The 23,893-nt window shown below is 41.2% G+C and overlaps 1 protein-coding gene across 1 annotated transcript in view; it reads left to right on the top strand.

The window, feature by feature from the left end:
- Positions 1-2,235: 2,235 nt before the first annotated feature.
- Positions 2,236-23,893, top strand: part of MEX3C (mex-3 RNA binding family member C) — a 25,789-nt gene continuing 4,131 nt past the window's right edge. The window contains exons 1-2 of the mRNA XM_058557150.1: positions 2,236-3,268; positions 22,337-23,893. The exon at positions 22,337-23,893 is cut by the window's right edge and continues 4,131 nt beyond it. Of these exons, the coding sequence (XP_058413133.1) occupies positions 2,527-3,268; positions 22,337-23,562 (1,968 nt within the window). The 5' untranslated portion in view covers positions 2,236-2,526 and the 3' untranslated portion in view covers positions 23,563-23,893. The remainder of the gene's footprint in view (positions 3,269-22,336) is intronic.

Genomic DNA, 23,893 nt, shown 5'->3' with positions numbered 1-23,893 from the left:
TAGGACATACAACTATGTACTGGGGCTTTGGGGAGAAAAAAGAAAAAGAGGAAGACTGGCAACAGATGTTAGCTCGGGGCCAATCTTCCTCAAACAAAACAAAACTGAAATATCAAACAGTAAGCATATTTGTATATTCTATAAGTAAATGTCTACTTACATAAGCTATTCACTGATATGTTTAAAAAGATTCAGTACCTTTATTAAGATGCCATGAAATATTATATCCTTGGGACATATCACAAAAAAGGAGTAGATGTAGTAAATCAGTGAAAATTGTGCCTAACTGGGAAGGTAGGGGAGAAAAAGGTCCCTTTTCAGTAGAATTAATAGCAAGATTCCTTCTGTAAACCCAAAACTCAAACCCTAGATCAGTGTTCCCATCCCTGGCTGAGATTTCAGAAACTGTGTGGCTTTTTAAAAACATGTTCAGGACCCACTCCAGATCTGCTAAATCCAAATATCCCAGTTTGCCTCTCTCGACTCTGCATTTATCTTTTTTTAAAGCCCTTCTTCATCTTGATGTACAGTCAGGGTTGAAATCACTGCTCCAGAGCCTACTGCTACAAATGAATTGTTAGAGAAGCAACATACAGGATTATATGAGGACTAGGGAAACCTTGGAGTAACAGGAAAGACTCAGCATTAGCTAAAATTCTCCAGGCCTCTGATTGGAGGGGTAGGATAAGTTGTAGGATTGGGCACGTGGCCCTAAGGGCACAAAATAAACAAGACAGTTCAGCCTTCTCTTGGACTACTGGCTTCGTAACATCCTAGACAATTTAGAAAAGAAGGTGCTCAATTAAAGTTCACTCACAAGAAATGAGCCTGAGGCAGCAAGATACAATCAATAAATCCAATACAGAAAGGGTCCCAAGTTATAATTAAAAAATCAAGAAGTCTAGAGCTGCTAGTACTCAGTACTTGAAACATGACTAGTGTAAAGAGAACTGAATTGAGACATGCTGTGAGTATATGGAAGTGTAAAATACACACCATTTACAAAGACTTGGTGTGAAAAAACTATAAAATGTTATTACTCTTATATTGATTGCATGTTGAAATAATATTTTGAATATATTGAAGTCTATTTATTAAAACTGTTTCTTCTTACTTTTTTTATGGGGCCACTAGAAACCTTAAAATTAACTATGTTGCTCACATTATATCTTTATAGAACTACGCTGGTGGTTAAGACTAACCTAGGTAAGACTGACTACCTGGTACTAAAGCGGGGGGGGGGGGGGGTCATAGTCTAAGATGGAGTGAAGTAATAGGCTTTGTTTTTAACAAAACCATTTAAAAATAAACCCCTAGAAAAGATAGCCACTGTGTGGGATCACCTGGATAACACTGTGGGAAGAGCGTCTTGGAGGAGGAAACAATGATTTAATTTCTTTGAAAAGCCCCAAAGAACTGTTGTTCAACATTTAAGGCTCCTGATGTAACCGACCGGCCTTGCATTGGAAGCCCGGCCAGCTGGGCGTGGGAGGACCCTGCCCCGAGGGAGGAGCATTCCCGGGGTGTGCAGGAAAGGCCCAGGAGCCACGCGGCTCAGGAAACCACCCCCGCGGCTGCATAGGAGAACACTTCGCTGGCCCTTCCTTCGATGACTCTCCTTAAGCCCTTACCCTGAAAGAGGGAAATCTCTTCCTCAACCTGGGGAAACGCCCTCCGGACTCATGCCTACGCGCCACTCCAAGGCTGCTCCCCCAGTGAGCTAAAAACCAACCCAGGTGGGCAACAGCGATGACGCAAAGGGAAGAAACCCAGGTGTGCACTTCAACTGCACGCGCCTGCGCGAAAACCTCTACTCGGCCCCTAGTTTCAGCCTCAGCTACAGCGCCTTCGTCCTGCCTCCTTTTCCCCGCCCCCACCTGTGTCACAAAGAGTGACGTGTAAAGCGAACAATCACAGTCCCTCTCCTCGTGAGCCACTAGGGAAAGGGGAGGGTGGGGAGGGGGGAGGGGAGAGAACGGAAGGAGAAGGCTTTGGGGGCTGGCTCATCCCGGTCACCCAATCAGAAAGCTCTGGGAAGGAGCGGGGCGGGGCCCGAGAGGAGGGTGGGGGGGTGGGGCTAGGGAAAGGAGTTAGGAGGCTGTGGGGAGGAGAGGGCGGGCTCCCAGAGACTAAAAGCGGCCAATCAGAGCGCCGGCTTCATTCGGAGAGCGGCGTGGGGCGTCGCCGCCGCCGCCGCGCGCGCCGGGGGCTGGTTAAGGCCATGAAACAAAAGAAACCCTGAGAGGGGAGCCGCTGCCACCTCCACCAGCCCGCCCCGCTGCCGTCCCCACCCACCCACCTAGTTACCTACCTCTGCCTCCTTCCCCTGCCCCTCCACCCCGCCCTCTCTGGTCTCCGGGCGGCCCTGGCGCTCCTGAGCCCGGGTCGCCGGCCCCGCCGCCTCCCCAGAGGAAAGGTGTTTGCGCGCTGAACAGGGCCCGGGCCCTGTCCGCCATGGGGCTCGCCGCCCGCCGCGCCTGACCCGGCCGCCGCCGCCGCCGCCGCCGTTGACAGCGCGCCGCCGCGATGCCGAGCGGCAGCTCCGCGGCCCTGGCCCTGGCGGCGGCCCCGGCCCCCCTGCCGCAGCCGCCCCCGCCGCCGCCGCCGCTGCCGCCGCCCGCGGGGGGCCCGGAGCTCGAGGGGGACGGGCTCCTGCTGAGGGAGCGCCTGGCCGCGCTAGGCCTCGACGACCCCAGCCCGGCGGAGCCTGGCGCCCCGGCGCTTCGGGCCGCGGCGGCGGCGGCGCAGGGCCAGGCCCGGCGGGCGGCGGGGCTGTCTCCGGAGGAACGGGCTCCGCCCGGCCGGCCTGGGGCCCCGGAGGCGGCCGAGCTGGAGCTGGAGGAGGACGAGGAGGAGGGGGAGGAAGCGGAGCTGGACGGAGACCTGCTGGAAGAGGAGGAGCTGGAGGAGGCAGAGGAGGAGGACCGGCCGTCGCTGCTGCTGCTGTCGCCGCCCGCGGCCGCCGCCTCCCAGACCCAGCCGATCCCAGGCGGGTCCCTGGGGTCGGTGCTGATGCCCGCCGCCGGCTTCGATGCCCGGGAGGCGGCCGCGGCGGCCGCGGCGGCGGGGGTGCTCTACGGAGGGGACGATGCCCAGGGCATGATGGCGGCGATGCTGTCCCACGCCTACGGCCCCGGCGGCTGCGGGGCTGCAGCGGCCGCCCTGAACGGGGAGCAGGCTGCCCTGCTCCGGAGGAAGAGCGTCAACACCACCGAGTGCGTCCCGGTGCCCAGCTCCGAGCACGTCGCCGAGATTGTCGGTCGCCAGGGTGAGTGCGGGGAGAGGGGGCCAGCTGGGCATGGCCCCGGGCGTGGGTGGGGAGTCGAAAGAAACGAGCTTGGGGCGGAAAAAGCGAACCCAGCGAGTGCCCCAAGTCCACCGCGAAGGGGTCTGGGAGGAGCCCAGGGTCCACGGGATGAGAAGATGGGTCACCTTGCGAAAACCCACGGCGTTCCGCTCGTTTTGCATGATAAAAGGTGTTGAGTTTCTCGAGCCACCCGATCCGGCGGTGTTCACTTTACTCGGGCCGAGTCCGTGGAACACCAGGCTGGCGTGGCACCAAAAACCTCAATGAGGTGGTAAAAGGTCGGGTCGGTTGTGGATTCGGTGTTGTGCACAGAAAGCTTCGAGATTGCAAGTTTGCGCAGCTGTCTTGTAAAAACGCTCAGTTTTTCCCTTACAACAGCTTGTCCAGATGAAGAAACTGACAGAAATGGAGGCCGTTTCTATAGCTCTTTCTAGAGCTCATCCGAGAGGGGAAGGGGATGTTCAAGTGGTGGGTATTACAGCCACCCCCCTCCGCCCCTCCGCTATTCAGAAACTTGGCTTTTGAAGAGCAGCCTAACTCTGTTGATCTTATTGTATTCCTTTTGATACATTTTAGCTCTCGAAAAGGCACATTGGCTACCTTTTTGAACACTCTAGTGTACATGATGAAGAAAAATTGGACAGTAAGGTAATTGAGTTAAGGAACTTTATGCCTTTATACAGTTTTCAGTAAATTCTCTTCACTTGCCCGCACACCAGTACTGCAGACAGACTCCTCCCACATTGTTCAGACAAAGGACCTATGTCTCAGATTCCAGGAGTAGATTTGTGAAGGTGGGGGAAGGGGATGCCCAGAGTACCTCTGTATCCGACATTTTTAGAGAAGGTCCTATGCTCTTTAGTGTAGCATTTTCCCCGTTTATTAAAGGAGTAAATATTACCTGCCTCTGCATTATTACAAGGTGGTTTAGCCTGCTTGATGCATGTCTCTTGACTGTTAGGTTGAGAGCATTCTTGGGGTCAAATAAAGAGAAATGATGGCGCTGCTGCTTAAATGATCTCATCTTTCCCAAGTGGTCTAAAGTACACATAAATAAGAGGTCTGTCGAAATGGTGGTTTCAAATATCAGAGTTGGCTCATTCTAACCTCTAGGATTTTAATAAGAAAAACCCATCTGAACTCTGGATAAAGAAGATACTGTATTTCAGACTGCCTGATGATTGGTGCTTAAAAGCACTGTTGAAAGCTAGTGCCATGCAATTGAGAGTTTGTTCTTATGGTTTGGTAAATAAGTTTGTCATGCCTTGTTTGTTGTTTTCTTGCCACACTTAAGATACTATTCCAGAAGAGAACTATTTCACCTTACATAGAATAAAGTTATAACATCTTGATATATAGACCCAGAACGCGTTGGCCACTCAATTAAGAACATTGAGGAATTGCTATGCATCAAGCTTGTGTATTTTGCCAGGCATTAAGTTTATGGCAGTTGGGAATGTGAGGTTGATTCAGACAAACTTGTTCCCTTAAGAAGCTAACAGTCTAATAAACAGTGGAATACCACTAAACTAATATGTAGTTAATGGCACTAACTGTAGCATGTGACAAACAAAAGTCATACATATGAGAACATCAACCCAGGAGGGCTTTGGAGAATGGTTAGGACTTCAACAAATGGAGATGGAAGAAAGACGGAGGAACAATGTGAGGAAAGGTGTGGAGGAATAATCTCTAGGTGTGATTGGAAAGTTGTGTTGTTCTTTTGATACTTAGGGTCTGAAGGAGGAGTGGTGAAAAGGGGCTGGGAAGGTGTGTGCTCAGGCCACAGTATGAAAAACTCTTAACAGCATGCTAGGATGCCACTTCCTCAGCACAAGTTGCTTTAGTGTGCTTATGGTGACAGTTTAGGATAACAAAGGAAGAGAACGTTTACATGCCAGTTTGACAAAGGGACAAGATAATGATATCTTTTGTATATTTAGTTTAATACAAACTTTTGTCCTTCTCTGTATTATACCCTTTAAAGCACTATGCAATGGTCCTTAATTGCACAAACTGTTATCTTTATACAAATCCACTATTTAAAAGTAAACTGAATTCATTCCAAGTTGTTATTTTGTACCATCTATTAAATGATAGCAAATGAGATAAAGTCTTTAGTTTTTCTTTTTAGGGCTGTGCTTATTGGTTAATAAGGAAATGTGAATCTATTTATGTCTTAGGACATGGAGATAAATTGCTGACTATTCCCTTTGCACTTAATATTTTCCCAGAGTTGACAGTACTGTTAAAAGTATGTCATCATCCCCTATCTTATCTTAAGAGCAGAAAGTCTTGCCCTTTTCCTGTTCTGAGCCACTCAACTAGTGGATCATTGACCCCTTTGCCACCCCCACCCCTCAGCAGCACCATAAAACCTGTAAAGTATTTTCCCACTCCTCCGGAGAACTAGACAGCTTCTAATGTTCGCATCCTTTTACAGTGTGATAATTCCCCTTTTCCCTAAGTGAATAAACAGGGCAAATCATTTAATTTACTTGTTGAACTAAACTTTCATCCTTAAGAATTATCCATTCCTGCCATTTTATCCATTACCTGAAGTCGTAATTTTCTGTTTAAAATCTCTTAATTGGTTTTGGAAATAATTATGTCACAAATGGAGACATTTATGACTTCAGCTCTGAAGCAAATAGTAGGACAAATGAAATTCTGAGTCACATAGACTAGCAACTCATGTAGATGGCCTCTGGTTCCGGTGTCTTTCAAAAAAACAAACCACTGCTTTTGGTAGTGATGAGAGTTGACAGAGTTTTGACCTCATATTTGTAATCCCCAGTAGCGTATGGTCATTTGCAAATGTTAAATTGACCCCATTTTTTAAGCTTTGCATCTCATTTTGAAACCAACAATACTGTAAAATAAAGCCAGGAACTAAAGAGGCTTATTGATAACCAAAAAGTTTTATAATATGGACATAGAAAGTAAACCTGACAACAGATTTAAGACCTAACTTTTTTAAAATGTAGTATCTGCAAGACACATTCACAGTGGTTAACAGGAGGTTTAAGTCAACAAACCTTGTTCCAATTTGTACAGTCATTGATATCCAGTTAGACTAAAAAGTGAATTAAAGTAGAACTCTATACTCATTCTTAACTACATTATAAATAAATATTGATTGTCGTAAGTTCAGTTGTTTTAAATACTTATATCCCAAAGTTTTACATTACTAGTTAAGATTAAAGTGCGTCTTCAGCTATTTTTGTTAGTGACTTTAATTGATGGTATATGTGTGTTCTCTAGCCTCGTAGTCTAGAAAGTCATCTCCAGCTTTTTTTAATTGAACACCCTGTCAAAAAAATTTAACTTGTACTCCCAGTATCTGAATACGTGTGAATAAACGTATGTTGATGTATTATACATTTTTAAAAATTTAAAGAATGAGGTAAAAACGGAAATTGGGGTTTTATTTTTTTTTTTTCTGCACTCCAGTGAATCCGTCTTGCACCCTACTTCAGCTATCCTTGAGCTAGACCCTTTTGGAATTTTTTTCTTCTTTATTGAGCTACTCTTGTCTCCAGTGATCCCCAGAGTTGTGTATATTGTCACTTTTTAAACAATTAGTATGTTACCTTGTTTCAAGTTGTCTTAAATGCGTCCTTGTGACAATTTTTCCCAGTTTCTTAGAGTGGAACCACTCTTGAATTTCTAACACAACTGAAATAAGGTGTATGCCTGTTTATGCAGGAGAAAAAGAGAAAGCTTGGTCTTGCTGTACATAAATTCCTTCTTCAAGAAGAAATACATATTTCATGAAGAGAAACAGTTTCAGAATAATGCTAAAGTACAGTGTCTTTTTCTTTTATGGGGGAGTGGGGATGGTTGACCTTCTCTTTGCCAGGTACTTTGTTCGGTGTTTTCTCAGTGCCAGTTAATCCTGCTAGGCAGTTATCCCCATCTTACAGATGTAGAAACTGAGGTTCTGAAAGATAACTTGCTCAAATAATGGAACTTGGATTTAGACCAGTTTGTCATCAGAGATAAAGTTCTCACTCTACTTTGCTGCCTCAGTAGTGAAGCTTGGGAGGTTAATCATATTTTGGGTTAATTTCTGCCCTAATCATGAGTTGGGATACTGTATTTCTAGTATGCATAACTTAATATATTACTATCCAAATTAATTTGCTTAATAAAATTTTGGTGTCTCTAATACCCAGAAAGCACAGTTATCATTCTAATATTCTAGTTTGAATGTGTCTAACTAAAAATTCACTAAAAATTTAATATAGTTCAGAAAGTTTATTTGTATATACATGCTAGCTTTGAAAATTAAATATTGTAACTTTTCTAGCCTTTAAAATTTAATTGATAATAGTTTGTACTAGCTCTGGGACCACTGGGAAAGGTTCAATTATTGTAATTGTTTTGCGAATGGGTGGGCAATCTACTGCCTTTTCTTCCTGCCTTATTCAGCTAATGAACTATTTCGACTCACTAGAGAGGAAATGGAAAATAAAGTAATTCAAAGGTGTATTTTCTACCCCCTAGTTACCAACAACCTAAAAATGATCCAGGGAGTCAAGTATTTGAGAACCGTTACTGTGTTAGAGATTTCTATTTGAAAAAATTTCCAACAGTGTTTATGGATTGGAATTCTAGGTAGTTTTTACATCTTCAGTTTTCAAGGAAAGGTAGCATTGAGTTATAAGATAGTGCTTAATATTTTGTGGATTTGGTTTTGAATGAATTTGATATTTGTACAGATGGAATAATTTGATACTTTTGCCTTAAACTGAATACAAAAATATTTTAGAATGTATATTTTAATATAAAAATACATACTGTAAACTAGCCCAAATTGCCCTTAACAGTCTCTGCTCAGCTGTGGTGTAATGGAAAGAGCCAGCAATCAGAAATTAAAATTCCTAAATTCTGATTACTCCGTGCCGATAACTCACTCTATGATCTTGGACAAGTCACTTAAACTTTCTAGGCTTCAGATTGCTCTTCTGCAGCTGGCTAGCTGGCTATAATCATATGTACAATACCTCTAGAGACTGAAGGATACACAAGTAAATGGACATATATGAAACTAAGTGATAAGCACATATTACTTTTTGTTAAGTTAAATCTGAAATTAATTTCAACCACTCTTTTTAATCTCATTCACCTTTTCTCAGCTTTAGCACAGTTTCACACATTATGTTTTTCTAGTGTGATAGAACTAGAACCAACTGATTTCTGAATGCCTGTTAGATACATGGCACTTCTGTTCAGATAGGCTTAAATTATGCAGTGATAAAAATGAACCCCAGCATCTCAATATTAAAACAAAAAAGGTTTATTTCTCTTTTTTTAAATTGAAGTAACATTGGTTTATAACATTAATATCCAAAATAAAAAAAAAACTCATACAACTTAACAACAAAAAAACAACCCGACTAAAAAATGGGCAGAGGATCTGAACAGACATTTTTCCAAAGCAGATATACAGATGGCCAACAGGCACATGAAAAGATGTTCAACATCACTAATTATTAGGGAAGTGCAAATCAGAACCACAATGAGATATCACCTCATGCCCGTCAGATAGACTGTCATTAAAAAGACAAGAAGGGTTTATTTCTTATTCACAGGGACTCTGCTCATTTTAGTCATTTAGGGACCTACGCCAATGAAGCAGCCACCATCTCAAATGTTGGCTGGTCTCCCCCTGTGCCAGAGCGGTGAGAGACAGTGGCATAGCACACACTGGTCTTTAAATGTTAGACCCGGAAGTAATAATTATCACATCCGCTCATATTTCATTAATCAGAGCACGTCATCTGGCCACACCTAATTTCAAGTGGGCGAGAAAGTGCATTACAACCATGTGCCCACAGGAGAGAGCCCGAATATTAGTGAATAGCCGTGATGACTATCACAGTAATGTTTTATAATCCATGGAAGTGTTACAGAATTTTTTTAAATGTAATTTATGCTATGTAGAATTTGTAATTTAAAGTTAAACTCCAAATGAAAAAAATAGATAATAATATTCATAAGATACTAAATAGGTAAGTGTAATTGCAGTTTAAAAACTCCTTTAGGAAATTCCAAATAGATTATGGATTATCTATTTTAAAACCCCATTGATCTTCAGGTGATTCTAAAGTGATGTGTTTTTTATTAAACTGCATCTTAATGGTTTCCAAATGGCTTATATACCATAATTTGTGGATTTACTTTTAACTTTTTTCCCATGCTACCATTAGGTACCATGTACTAGACATTTATAAAGATTAAATCTAATACTTAAGCCTTTAAAATAATTTTCTAATATTAGTATTACCAAACCCAACTATATACTAAATGGAATGTATGCACAACCTATTGCTGTTTGAATAGTTCGAGACTTCATTCCATGACTGATTTTGAGAATTTTAAGTTACACTGCATAACTCTAGGACCTCTTTCATGCCAGTGTTTGGGATTTCAGAACAACTTATGTGGGCGTGGTTTGTTGCCTTCGTCCAGTAAGCAGAAACTTCGATTCATTGTATGCAGGAAAGCCTGATTTGACCACAAGTAAAGTTGTATCTGGAATAATGAGACTAGTCCTTAAAATAATGAAGAAAACTCTTTAATAAACACTGCAGATGTGGTTTAAGATAAGCATAAAGTAATTGGTCTTCAATATGGTTGGAAGTTTAATCTCACAACAAGTGGGGGTTGGAGAGGGAATAGTGTCAAACAACTAGAAAATCTCCCCGAACAGTTACCACTGTAAAATATTTGCACTTCGGGCTGACCTTTTTATTACTGTCTCCCTCTCTGTACCATTCTCCCCTCCCCTTTGGCGTATCTTCTGCCTTTCTACCAGTGCCATTTAGTATACTGCGGGAAAGGACATTGAACTTGGAGTTAGAAAACTTGTTAGAGACCTGATTTCACCATTTGTTGCCTGTGACCTTGGACAAATCTCTTAACCTTACAGAGTCTCAGTTTCTTGTGGGGAAAAAACCTGTTCCATACACTTGTTCTTCCCAGCCCCTTCCCCACCCCTCATTTGTTGTGAGGATCAAATTTGAGGAGATGTCATTAGTATAAATTCACTGTACAATGGAAAGTATAGAGATAATAAGTTATATATGAGGTAGGGTAAAGTTTATAAATTGTTTTACTGCTCGATTTTTACTCTGGCAAATGCTAGTTGAAACGAAAAATTGTCATTTTAGTAAGTTTTTCCTAGGGCATACCGCTAACTAAAAGCTCTACAGTATATTTTCGGAAATTTACAGTATGTCTTAAAATTTATCTCAAATCAGAGCTTTTGAAATGTATTTGCTGGTAAAGAGCTAAGCTAGTCTGGAAGAGAATTTTTTATTTTTGTGAGGAGGATCAGCCCTGAGCTAACATCCGATGCCGATCCTCCTCTTTTTGCCGAGGAAGATTGGCCCTGGGCTAACATCTGTGCCCATCTTCCTCTACTTTATATGGGACGCCACCACAGCATGGCTTGACAAGTGATGCGTCGGTTTGTGCCCGGGATCCAAACCTGCAACCCTTGGGCCGCTGAAGCAGAGCGCGAACACTTAACCACTACGCCAGTGGGTGGGCCCCTGGAAGAGAATTATTTACTAATGAATCTGATTCCATTATATGGTACCCAAACAGAGATAATTCTCAGGTTTCTATTAACGTCCTCTAAAGGACATGAACCTAATTTAAAAATCCCCAGTTAGGAAAATTGTTCTGCCTTCATCTCTAATTTACACCCTCTTCTGGGTGTTGGGGCTTTAGTGAAAGGCCAAATATGAGCCTTTTTATTAAGTATTTCAATTCTCTTGTCTAAACTAAGTGAAAAAGGAGGGGGGATTTTAGATTTAGTTTAACGTCTATTTGTAAAAATATCTTGTACATGCAGGGAATTCTCCACTCCTAAGAACTAACTAGGAGAATAGGGCAGGTTGAGCAAATGGTGTATTTAGGAGTCATTAGTTTATAACTTTGGGCAATTCTAGGCTTCAGTTTTCTTCGTGTATAAAATGAGATTGCACTAGATTATCTCCTGTAGTTCCTATATTCTAATTCTTCTCTTAAAAGAGTCCCTAAAATCGTGCAAAGGAAACCAGGTTTCAAATTTTAGTTAGATTGACTTCAACATATCTCCTCCCAGTTTTGTAAAGTTTATAACATCTTAACATGCTTTTCACAACCTGAATATAAGTTTTACCTTTTGGAGATAAATTCTTTAAATATTTTTAACTTCCTATAGAAAGTTGATTCATTTGATTTTTTAAAAATAATAACAAACATTTAAGTGTTTCAGGCAGTGTATAATCTCATTTGGTCCATTCTTATTTCTACCATACAGATAAGGAAACAGATTTATGAAGATATAAGTAACTTACCCAGGGTCTCAAGCTAATAAAATTGGAGACTTCAGCACTCCTATCTTAGTTAGTAGAGCAAGCAGACAAAAAATCAGCAAGGATATAGAAGATTTGAACACCACCATAACCAACAATGTAAGAAAAGAAAAAGACAGATCAATATCTGTACATGAACATTGGTAGACACCAGATCCTTTCTTTGCTTGAAGTTGATACAAGTCAGCAGGGCAGACTGAATCTTAGTCATCTTTGCATCCTTGATGTCCAAGTACCTGAAACAAAGTAGATACTTGCTGTTTATTTTATTGAACTGAATTGTTGAATTAGACACTTGCCATTTTATTGTTTCTCCTTTTAGGTTCTATATTGTGGTAATTGGGGTTTTCTTCCATCTTGCCTTTATCCCTAACTCTTTACCTAAGGTGCCAGTCAACCTCAAGTTGTTTGGAGCTTTGGTCTTAGGGGAAGTAGATCCTACTTGATTTAAGACATTAGATGCCCATATGAATACTGGTAATAAGCAAAACTAAAATCACATAAATGAAGCTGTTTGAAGTGCTGTCATAGTGAGACAGTATTCTTAACAAAAAATTTCAGAGAATTTTGACTTAGAAGGGCTACAAGAAGGGCACTTGAACCCTAGAAAGGAAAGCTATTATTTCTACATTGTGCATTTAGGAATACATTGCATTACTAATCTAAACAATTTATTTAAATGTTGGATTAAGTTGTGTGCATAAGAAACACTCCCTTATTGGGATTTAGCTGATATTCATCAGTCTTTGAAGATATAGTACTGAAATTGAGTCCTTGTAAAGTTAAAGGAGCTTTTGGGTAGTCTGTCTAGACTATTCCAAGAGGAAAAGGACCTTATTTTATATAAAATCATTCAATAACATGACCCCCCCTCATTAAATTCTAATATGTCATGAAACATATGAAATATTGTGTTCCTCTAATGCTTTTAGAGAAAAACAGTGTGGAATAGTGAAAGACGTGTGGAATTAAGACAACTTGGGTTTGAGATCTGACTTTCCAACTGGGAGATCTTGAGCAATTCAGTTAAGCTCTTCACTGCCCTTCCTAAAGCACTCTATTTGATGATTAAATGAGACTGTATCCAGGAAAGTTTGGAAAACTGAAAATTGTGCTAAAAATTTTTATTATTTGAAAGCTAAGCCTGTTGGCTCAGTTTACTCATGAAATACTTGAAGTAGTGGTGGCGAGGGGGTGAGGGGTATTGGATAATCAAAAAAGCTATCCTTTACTAAGTACCTACTTGAATAACAGGCATTGTAATAAGCATTTTTTTATTGATGTCTTAATAGTTTATAACATTGTGAAATTTTGGTTGTACATTTTTGTTTGTCAATCACCATATACATGTCTCCCTTCACTCCTTGTGCCCACCCCCGACCCCCATTGCCCCTGGTAACCACAATACAGTTTTCTCTGTCCATGTGTTGGTTTATATTCCACATATGAGTGAGATCATATGGTGTTTGTCTTTCTCTTTCTGCTTTTGTAAAAAGCGTTTTTAATACATGATTTCATTTAATCCTTGCAACAACCAAGTGAGTGAAGTATCTTTAATTATAGTTCTGTGCCTATGAAGGAGAGATAGAGGTTTAGTGGCCTGTTAAAATTCACAAAGCTGGTTAGTGGTGATCTGTCCAAAGTCTTGTGTTCCTGACCATTGCTCAACCTGCCTTTCCTTGAGGAAAGTTAGAATAGATATATGTATATGAAATATGGTGGTATTTGATTGTGCTTTTTAGACTTCAGAAAGAAGAGGTGACTTGTATTTCCTAGGAGAAGAGGGACTTGGTCAAAGAATGTTAGTATTGGAGAGGACCTAGAGGGTGAATGACCTGACTAACATTGAAACCACAAGTAACTGAGGGTAGATTCGAACCCACGCCTGCGGGTAATCAGTTTTTGGCTCCTTAACATTATTTCCTTTAAACCGGACCTTGGAAGATTCAGGTGTGGGAGCTGTGATAATAAGAGTCATACCTATGTTTGAATTAGTCTTGAGTTCATAGAGCCTTTCACACACACAATCTCATCTTTTCCAAATGACCCTGTTTGTTACTCAGAAGATGTAGGAGGGGAGGGGACATACTAGGAGGGTTTTCTGGGTTATTCAGGGAAATATCGGAGCAGAGATAGAACAGGAACAAGGCATGTTTAGATGATAAAGTCTGGGAGAAGGTAGGTTAATGGCCACTTAGTGGGGAGAGGGGTAGGGTGCCAGGGGGAAGGATCTTGATATCAGACCAAAGATTTCCCAATTTCTTGAAGGTAAAAAGAGCTACTCAAGGAGTTTCACTCCCGCTCCTCATTTTCATTCAAGTGTGTGTATTTGTTTGTGTGTGTGTGTGTGTACACTCATTTCCCAGTAAGATCCTTTCTCCTTCAAAACAAAACTGCTTGGGGGAAGTTTTGAAGAAAGGTATACCCCAAGGATGACACAAAGTGAAAATACAGACATAATGCAGTTTTGGTGTTTGTTTGTAAGGGTTTTGGCTTTCTTAAATCACCTTGTAATATATATGTAGCTAATTTATGAAGTGAATGGAAAATACAATGAATTTAATTTCTGGGAAACAAAATCCTCTTTGTCAAAAATCAGCAACACTTCACATAAAATTCAGGGCTTCTTTCTTTAAAAAAGAAAACAAATTCTTTGCACCCGCAAGATAGAGTTGAAACTCCCTTGCCTGACATTGAAGACGTCCACCTCCCCATCTAGCCTTCTCCCCTGCCCTTCTGCCCTCCAGGTCTCCTGCAGCTCCCACAGTGCCCTCCTGCAGCTCCCACAGTCCTGAGCCGGTATTGTCTCCTGACTGCCGTCTTGTACTCTTGATTTCCTGCTTTGGCACTTGTAGTTCCCTCAGCTCTCCTCACCTGGCAAAACCACTTTCTTCCAGCCTAAGTTCAAATGCCTTTGATGCCTTCTTTCCTTTACTGTAAGCAATACAGTCATCTTTTTTTTTCTATGCTCCCACTGCTTTGTATGTCTATTTTCATTAAAGCAATTATATCAGTATTGTTTGCATGACTATTTCCTCTCTAGACTGTGAGCTCCTTGAGAGCAGAAGTTATGGTAGTTCTTTTTTATCACCTGGAGTTAGCACCTGCACCTTTATAAGGAGTTTAATATTTGAATAAGTAAGTTCAAGGATTAGGCTGATCCTTTACGTCACAATTGGTGAATGTTCTTGAGCCAGAGAAGGAGAAGTTTAGCTAGGAACACCAGGGCAAAGCCCTTAGGACAAGTGGAGGCCGGCTTTTACTTGTACATCTCCTGCCAAATCACTCACCTCCTAACATAAACACCCTGTCCTTCCCAACACCCCAGCTTATACGTTTCTTTCTACATGTTTTGAATTTTAGCTCTATCCCTTCACCCTGTTCCGATGCCTGCAGTCTCCAAACTTTTCCTGATCCTTCTAAGTCGAGCCACTGCCCTGGGCTTTGGGATACTATCCCTGGGTTAGGGTTTAAATTTTTTTTTTTAATTGATGTCATAATAGTTTAGAACATTGTGAGATTTCAGTTGTACATTATTATTTATCAGTCAACATATAAATGCACCTCTTTACCCCTTGTGCCCACCCCCCAATAGGGTTTAAAATTTTCATGAGCCAAATACTTTCCTTGGTTCAAAAGCCAGTGACTTGGAAGAAAGGGAAAGTAATTGGAGGAAAGGAAAATAGTAATGTGGTAGGCAGAATAAACTTCCTTCCCCTAACTGTGCCTATGCTCAAATCCTCTGGAAACTGAAAATGTATGTGAAGTATGGACCTTGAGATGGGAAGGTTGTCTGAGATCATCCGGGTGGGCCCACTGTAATCACATGAGCCCTTAAAAGCAGACACCCATCCTCAGCTGGGTTAGAGATATGAGAAGGGGAGAGATTTGAAGAAGTCAGCCTCCGTTGCTGGCTCTGAAGATAGAGGAAGGGAGCCACAAGCCAGGGAATGTGGATGGCCTCTAGAAGCTGGGAATGACCCTCAGCTGACAGCCAGCAAGGAAGCAGTGAGCTCAGTCCTATACTGTAAGCTACTCAATTCTGCCAATAACCTGAATGAGCAAGGAAAATAGATCCTTCTCTGGAGCTTGCAGAAAGGAACACAGCCCTGCCAACACCTTGATTGTAGCCCTGTTGAGAACCTTTCAGACTTATGAACCTACAGAACTATAAAAAAAAATTTGTAACGTTGAAGCCACTGTATGTGGTAACTTGTTATGGCAGCTTTAGAAAACTAAAGCAGATAATAAGCAATATTAAGGAACAGAGAAAGATTTCTGGATTGAGGCCTCCATTTTCCTTCTAGCTCCCAGCTCCTAGAGGCCACCTGCAGTTTCTAGCCATGAGGTCCTCATAGGCTGTTCACAACATGGATTGTTTGCTTTCTTCCAGACTAGGCAGAGCATCTCTCTCTGACTGCTACTTCTGAGACCAGCTGGAGAAAACTTTTAAAGGACTCATGATTAGGTCAGGCCCACCCAGATAATCTGGATAATCTTCCTATTTTAAGGTGAATGATTTGGGCCATAATTACATCTACATTGCAGACTGTAATTCTACATCTGGTTCTTTTGTTATAAGTACATCATTCCACATGTTTCAGGGAATTAAAAAGTGGCCTTAAAGATGATCTAGTCTAGTGGTTTTAAATTTCTGACTGTGATCCCCTCAGCAAAAGAATTTTTTTTTTTCTGAGGAAGATTGGCCCTGCCCTAACATCTGTTGCCAGTCTTCCTCCTTTTTTTTTTTTTTCTCCCCAAAGCCGGAGTACATAGTTGTAGAGATGTAGCTCTTCTTTGTGGGACACCGCCTCAGCATGGCTTGATGAGCAGTGAGTAGATCTGCGCCCAGGATCCAAATGGGCGAACCCCGGGCCACTGAAGCAGAACACGGGAACTTAACTGCTAAGCCACTAAGCCGGCCCGAAAGAATATTTTATGTTGCAGCCCATTGTGCACATCACTGAAACATTTGGAAGACATTGAATTCTTTTTTTTTTTTTTAATAGGTTTTTTTGTGTGTGTGTGAGGAAGATCAGCCCTGAGCTAACATCCGTGCTAATCCTCCTCTTTTTGCTGAGGAAGGCCGGCTCTGAGCTAACATCTATTGCCAATCCTCCTCCTTTTTTTTTTTTTTTCCCCAAAGCCCCAGTAGATAGTTGTATGTCATAGTTGCACATCCTTCTAGTTGCTGTATGTGGGACGCGGCCTCAGCATGGCCGGAGAAGCGGTGCGTTGGTGCGCGCCCGGGATCCGAACCCTGGCCACCAGTAGCAGAGCACGCGCACTTAATCGCTAAGCCACCGGGCCGGCCCTCTTTTTTTTTTTTTTTTAATGCTGATTGCAACCCTTTAAATTGAAGTAGCAACCCATGGTTTGAGACACACTAAAGATACAATTGTTTCAATTCCTTTTCCTCCTTCCAACTCCTCCCAGCAACAGAGGACCTCTCCCTTCTAATTGCTGAGGCAGCTGGTAGGGAAGGCTCTCTTTACCCTGGAGAAGTAAGACAGACCCTTTGCTATACCAGGAGTGAGAGGACCAGAATTCTGGCTGTAGCTAGAGGGTTTTAAGGTGAAATGCCACTGCAGCCACAGTGATATAGAAAGGGGAAATGGGCTCCTACACCAGGGAAGTAAGTTGGAGACTTTATTTATTTGAGGAATTTACTTCCAAATCAAAATAAAATTGTAACTATGAAAGTTGTTGGTGCTCTCCTAGTTCTTAACCTCTATGGTGTACAGCTTGCCATATGTTGGTTTTTATCTGTAGCTATAAGAAAACAATTGTTAGTCCTTACCTCTTAAAATTAAAAAGCCTTGTTCAATTTTGAGGTTATGAAGTCATTTGCCCTACTGTTCATACAATTTAAAATAATCTCAATACTGGTCAAAAGTCTAATTGACATGCTAAGTCTAGTAAAATGTATCATTTCTTTATATTTAATTTTTTTTAATTTTCTAATTTAATTTGTTTCTTTGAAAAATAATGCATTTGTAGGGCTCAAAATTTATTTTTAAAAAAATGAGTGTACAAGGAAAATTGTCTCCCTCCTACGCTGTCCCCCCAAATCAACCAGTTTTATGACTGCATAGTATTCCATTATATAGCTGTACTAGCCTCATACTAATACAATAAGTAGGTAATATAATACAAAGGCTATTTTGCACCTTTGCAAATATTTTACAGAATCAGTTCTACAAGTGGAGTTGTAGGGGCAGAAGGATACGTGCAGTTGTAATTTTCAAAGATAATTGTGTTAACCTGCCCTCAGGCAGTTGATACTCTCAGCAGCTAAATTGACGGTCCTTTGCCCCATTCTTACTAGCACTGTTTTTGATATTTGTTTTTCATATTTGACAGTCTTATAGGTAGGAAATGATACCTGATTTCACATGAAAATGGGAATTTTCATATTCAGAGCCACTTACATATTTCCTTTTCTGTGAACTGTTTCTTACCTCTTTTTCTATTGTTTTGGTGTTTTGATTTATAGGGTGAGTGTATGAGTGTGTATAGAGAGAAATTAGCCATTTGTGATATGAGCTATAAATAATTAATTTTTTTTACCTTGCTTTTTGGTGACTTTTGCCATGCAGCAATTTTTTTAAAAAAGTACAGTCTAGGGGCCGGCCTGGTGGCGCAAGCGGTTAAGTGCGCGCGCTCCGCTGCGGCGGCCCGGGGTTCGCTGGTTCGGATCCCGGGCGCGCACCGAAGTACTGCTTGGTAAGCCATGCTGTGGCGGCGTCCCATATAAAGTGGAGGAAGATGGGCACCGATGTTAGCCCAGGGCCGTCTTCCTCAGCAAAAAAAGAGGAGGATTGGCGGATGTTAGCTCAGGGCTGATCTCCTCACAAAAAAAAAAAAAAAAAAAAAAAAAAAAAAAAAAGTACAGTCTAACTTATCAGTACTTTTATGGTTTTGAATTTTGTGCCCCTCTAAGATGATAAATTCTTCCATGATTTTTTAAATATCTTTGAATTTTCAGATAGAAACTCAATCTAAAATACTGTAAGAAGCTTTTTACGTCCTCCACCTGCAAAATAATAAAATCAGTTTGCTTTTTCTCCTTCAGCTTGTGTAACCTATTTAGAACTCTGCCTATTCAAATTGTCTTCAACTTTAGAATGTATATATGTTCTAGAAATCATGTGTTGGTTGTTTGGAACTCAGAATATATGTAGGTTTCTATAGAAACAATATTATGATTGATGAGGTTTCCTATAGTCCTAATCTGAGTTTAGGCTACTGTGTTAAAACTTTTTATAAAATTTGGGAGAGGGAAGGAATATTTTCTTCTGTTTTTGCTGGCAGTGGCTTAAAAGGGGTTTGCTTTGCTATCTTCCTGTTACTTCTTTCCCCTGAGCTGCAAAACCTAAGCACGTGACCCATTTGGGTAGGGTAGGCCTGTCTTAGACCCCTGTCTCAGAAGTGGTCCATGCTCAAAATGTTCATCTTCTATCTTCCTAATGAGCCATATATTAAACACCTACTTATTAGTACTAACCATAGGCCAGGTAGTGTTCTGTGTACCTTTAAGCATGTTTTCTTGGTTAATATACTTACTAGATATTAAACACACAGTATTCTACTAAGGTGCAAGTGACAGTTGCTTATAGTCTCAGAAGTATTTATTTAGACAAGTTTCTTAATTCAACTTTCTAATGGTCAATATTAGTAAGAGTTGAGAGGGGCCGACCCTAGACCCTAAGGCTAGTTCTCCCTTTATCCTTAATAGAAATTGCCCAGTATTTTTCTGCAGGATGATCAGGACCCTCTTTGTTGGGAATGTGATTCTGGTAGGTTGCCTTTTTGCCTTCTTGTTAGCCCAGAGTGTAAACTCTTGTATAACAACACGAACTCCCCTGAGTGTATAGTATGAACAGTTATGCGTTCACATCACCCCTTTCAGAATTTCTTAGACGGCTATCCTTCAGTCACATATTGGCCAATGGAAAGTAATCTCAGTTCTCAGCCCCAAGCAACACCTACTGTGCTGAATGGGGGAGTCTCCTGGAGATTCAGCCTGTATAAATGATAAGCAGTTATCGAAGCTTTATTGCTCTGGTTTCCCAATTCACTTTCTATTATGGAGCAAAAGCAGGTATAGAATTTTCATATATTCAAAAGTTACACTATCAGTTTAATCTTCTTGTAGTTCATTGTAAACTTACAGTAGCACAAAATGAAAACTTTCATGTTTTACAGTAGCATAAATTGGACTCATTGTAGTAATTTCTTGATAGCCCCCAAGCCACACAACCCCCCCGCACCCCCCCCCCCGCCGCCCTTATTACCTCATCCAGTTACTGTACTAAGTGCTTTCCTTGCAGTTTTGCTTTTAGCTGGTTTCCGTCCCCCGTCCCCCACCCCACCCCAGTCTTCTCAAATGACTATAGCCTTCAGGTTAGACTAAACCTGACTCTGAAAGTTTTTCATGATAGGTACCGAGAATCCAGCAGTGAGAAAGAAGGCAGCCATTTCTTTATAAGTTCCACAGTTTGTTAGAAGGGGGAACAGGATCTTCGTTTGTGGTTAAGATTCAAAAGTTCAACGGTAGGTCGAATATGTTGAATATGCTGTAATTGAAGTTAGCATAATTAACTCCCTTCAACAAGGTTGGATTAGCAGTATGGGGCCAGAATATGAAAGTCTTGAAAAGCTCAGCAAGAAAAAGCTTAGATGCAAAGCAATATGTATAAGAAAGGCCCAGTGTTCTTATATAAAAAGCAGTGATCTCTGTTTCAACAAATGTTGTATGGCCATCCCATAGCAGATACTTCACGTCAACCACCCAGTGCTTTGGGAATGTTCTGGAAGGACACAAACTAGTCCTGAGGGAGAGGAAGCTTGGTTAGAGAATGAGTCATCTAAACTAAAATCTGAAGGGCTAGCAGGAGTTACGCAAGCAGAGCTGGGAGTAAAAAGGCAAGGACAAAGGAACATTCTAGTCATGGAAGCAAGGGAGCATGGATGGGAGTTTAGTATGGTGGAAGCATACTGCAGAGTTTAACAGCTGAGGAAGGGAAAAGGAGGGTGGTAGAGAGAGACCTATAGAAGTGATCAGATACCAGGTAAAGAGGGGCCTTGAGTGCCATATTGTTTGGACTTTATCCTTATGGTAAAGGGAGCCATTAAAGCACTTTATGCAAAGAAGTGATCGTGTGATCTGTGCTTTATTTAGAAAGCATCATTTGACTAAAATGAATATAGAGAATGGATTGGAATGAGGCTTCACTAGAGACAAGGAGACCTATTTGATGGTGGGGGGTGGCTATTGTAGTTATGCACATTAGAAATGATATATATGAGGACTTAGTTTTTGTACATTATGAGTTTATTGGGGGCAAAAGAAAAAGAAGGGAAAGTTTAAGAAAAAGACCTGCCCAAATCGTGACATGTATCTTCAACAGCACCTAATTTCTTTATTTTGAGGAACTAGGAATAGCATGATACATTTGTGAGAACACATCTGTTCTGGCAAGCTTCATATTAAGATCTTTGAAAAGTATAACCCCAGAGTTTTATGCCTTAGTTGTATATTTGACATTTTAAGTTACAGTTTGAAGCCCTCTAATCTTACACAGTTGGCACTGATAATGGATGATTACTCCAAAAAGTTGATTAGAGAATTATGTATAGTTATGCATATGTGTTGTAGATATTTTATTTTAACTTAAATATACTTAGGATTTGGGGCCAAAGCCTTTTATTTAAGAATGGGTCTGCCAGTCAGAGTAGTCCTTCTTCAATAAAACCACATCCAGTGCCCATGTTTCATACAATTTCCAATATGGTTCTTTTGAATTTAGCAAGAACTTTACAGTAAGTGTGCAAAGTCATTCTATTTTAGGTGTTTACTCCTGGCTTTTACAATTGTCTCACCCATACATAGTTCAACAGTATCTTTTTTTCTTTAAGGTACTCGTCTTTATTAAAATTTTCAAAAATAACCAACTTAACTTTCATACAAGTACATCGTTTTGCTTCGTATTTCACTGGTTTATGTAATAGTTAATTTAGTTAATGTATGAGTACAACTAGCATAAACAGATATAGAGATAAACACAACTGATTTTTAGTAAGCCTAAAACAACTCAATGGGAGCAGAAGTGAGATGACCTACTAGCCATGAGCGTTTTGCTGTTGTCATCTATTGAGTTTTACAGAGGAAATGTGTATGTTAAATGAGACACTAGATATAATGTCTCACTTGTACATTAATGGTTTTTCTTCGCCACCACCACTCTGCAAGGTAGTAAACTATTGGTGTTCTGAAAGTCAGACCCACTCATTGTAGAGCTTGCCTATATAGAATACTTAAGGCGTCATTTGCAATGACTAATAATGAGAGGAAGAAAACAATAAGCCTGACTTCCGAGTTAAGACCTCCCAGTAGAGGTGCCACCTCTTCCCAAATGAAAGACCACCAGACACGTATACCTCAGGATCTAGGAGCACTAGTGGATCAGGAAAGCTTTATCATCATCTAGTGATAAGTTTTTAATGACAAAGGAAAAACTCTAAAACTTAAAGAAAAAAAAAAAAAACTGCCCAGGAGCAAATTGTTTAGCTTGAAAGGAGCTTTTTGTGATTTGTGTTTATAAATATTGTTGAAGTAGATGTTGATTCTTATGAAATATTTTCTTTCTAACAGGTTGTAAAATTAAAGCACTGAGAGCCAAGACAAACACGTACATCAAGACACCCGTTCGTGGTGAAGAGCCCATTTTTGTTGTCACTGGACGGAAAGAAGATGTTGCCATGGCCAAAAGAGAGATCCTCTCAGCTGCAGAGCACTTCTCTATGATTCGTGCATCTCGAAACAAAAATGGCCCTGCCCTGGGAGGGTTGTCATGTAGTCCTAATCTGCCTGGTCAAACCACCGTTCAAGTCAGGGTCCCCTATCGTGTGGTAGGATTGGTAGTTGGACCCAAAGGAGCAACTATAAAAAGAATACAGCAGCAGACCCACACATACATAGTAACTCCGAGCAGAGATAAGGAGCCTGTCTTTGAAGTGACAGGGATGCCTGAAAATGTTGACCGAGCAAGAGAAGAAATAGAAATGCATATTGCCATGCGTACGGGAAACTATATTGAGCTCAATGAAGAGAATGATTTCCATTACAACGGTACCGATGTTAGCTTTGAAGGTGGCACTCTTGGCTCTGCGTGGCTCTCCTCCAATCCGGTTCCTCCTAGCCGCGCAAGAATGATATCCAATTATCGAAATGATAGTTCCAGTTCTCTGGGAAGTGGTTCCACAGATTCCTACTTCGGAAGCAATAGGCTGGCTGACTTTAGTCCAACAAGCCCATTTAGCACAGGAAACTTTTGGTTTGGAGATACACTACCATCTGTAGGCTCAGAAGATCTTGCAGTTGATTCTCCTGCCTTTGACTCTTTACCAACATCCACTCAAACTATCTGGACTCCCTTTGAACCAGTTAACCCACTCTCTGGCTTTGGGAGTGACCCTTCTAGTAACATGAAGACTCAGCGTAGAGGAAGTCAGCCATCTACTCCTCGTCTGTCTCCTACATTTCCTGAGAGCATTGAACACCCACTTGCTCGGAGGGTTAGGAGCGACCCACCTAGTACAGGCAACCATGTTGGCCTTCCAATATACATCCCTGCTTTTTCTAATGGTACCAATAGTTACTCCTCTTCCAATGGTGGTTCCACCTCTAGCTCACCTCCAGAATCAAGACGAAAGCACGACTGTGTGATTTGCTTTGAGAATGAAGTTATTGCTGCCCTAGTTCCATGTGGCCACAACCTCTTCTGCATGGAATGTGCCAACAAGATCTGTGAAAAGAGAACGCCATCATGTCCCGTTTGCCAGACAGCTGTTACTCAGGCAATCCAAATTCACTCTTAACTATATATATATACATAAATACTATATCTCTATATGGACTCATAAAGGCATGGGTATAATGGTACCCCCAGTAAACTTCCTAATGAATTCTTATGACTGTTATCAGGCTTTATTGGGATTAGGCTAAAGTTGTTAGTAAACTTATAAAAGGCTGCTATGGTAACACTAAACCTAAGTGGTCTCTTGTCTATTAGTTTGGTTTGAATTATTAATACTATCCTGTAGACCCAGAGACATAGCTTGTATAAGAATTGCTAAAGCTGAAGTTCAACTCGGCTGAGTGAAGATAATCTTAGGCTGTGTGAGTCTATGAGAAAAGTGTATACGTCTA

The sequence above is a fragment of the Diceros bicornis genome, chromosome 16, assembly GCF_020826845.1.
Source record: "Diceros bicornis minor isolate mBicDic1 chromosome 16, mDicBic1.mat.cur, whole genome shotgun sequence".
NCBI lineage: Eukaryota > Metazoa > Chordata > Mammalia > Perissodactyla > Rhinocerotidae > Diceros > Diceros bicornis.
This window is presented reverse-complemented; position numbering and strand designations above follow the sequence as displayed.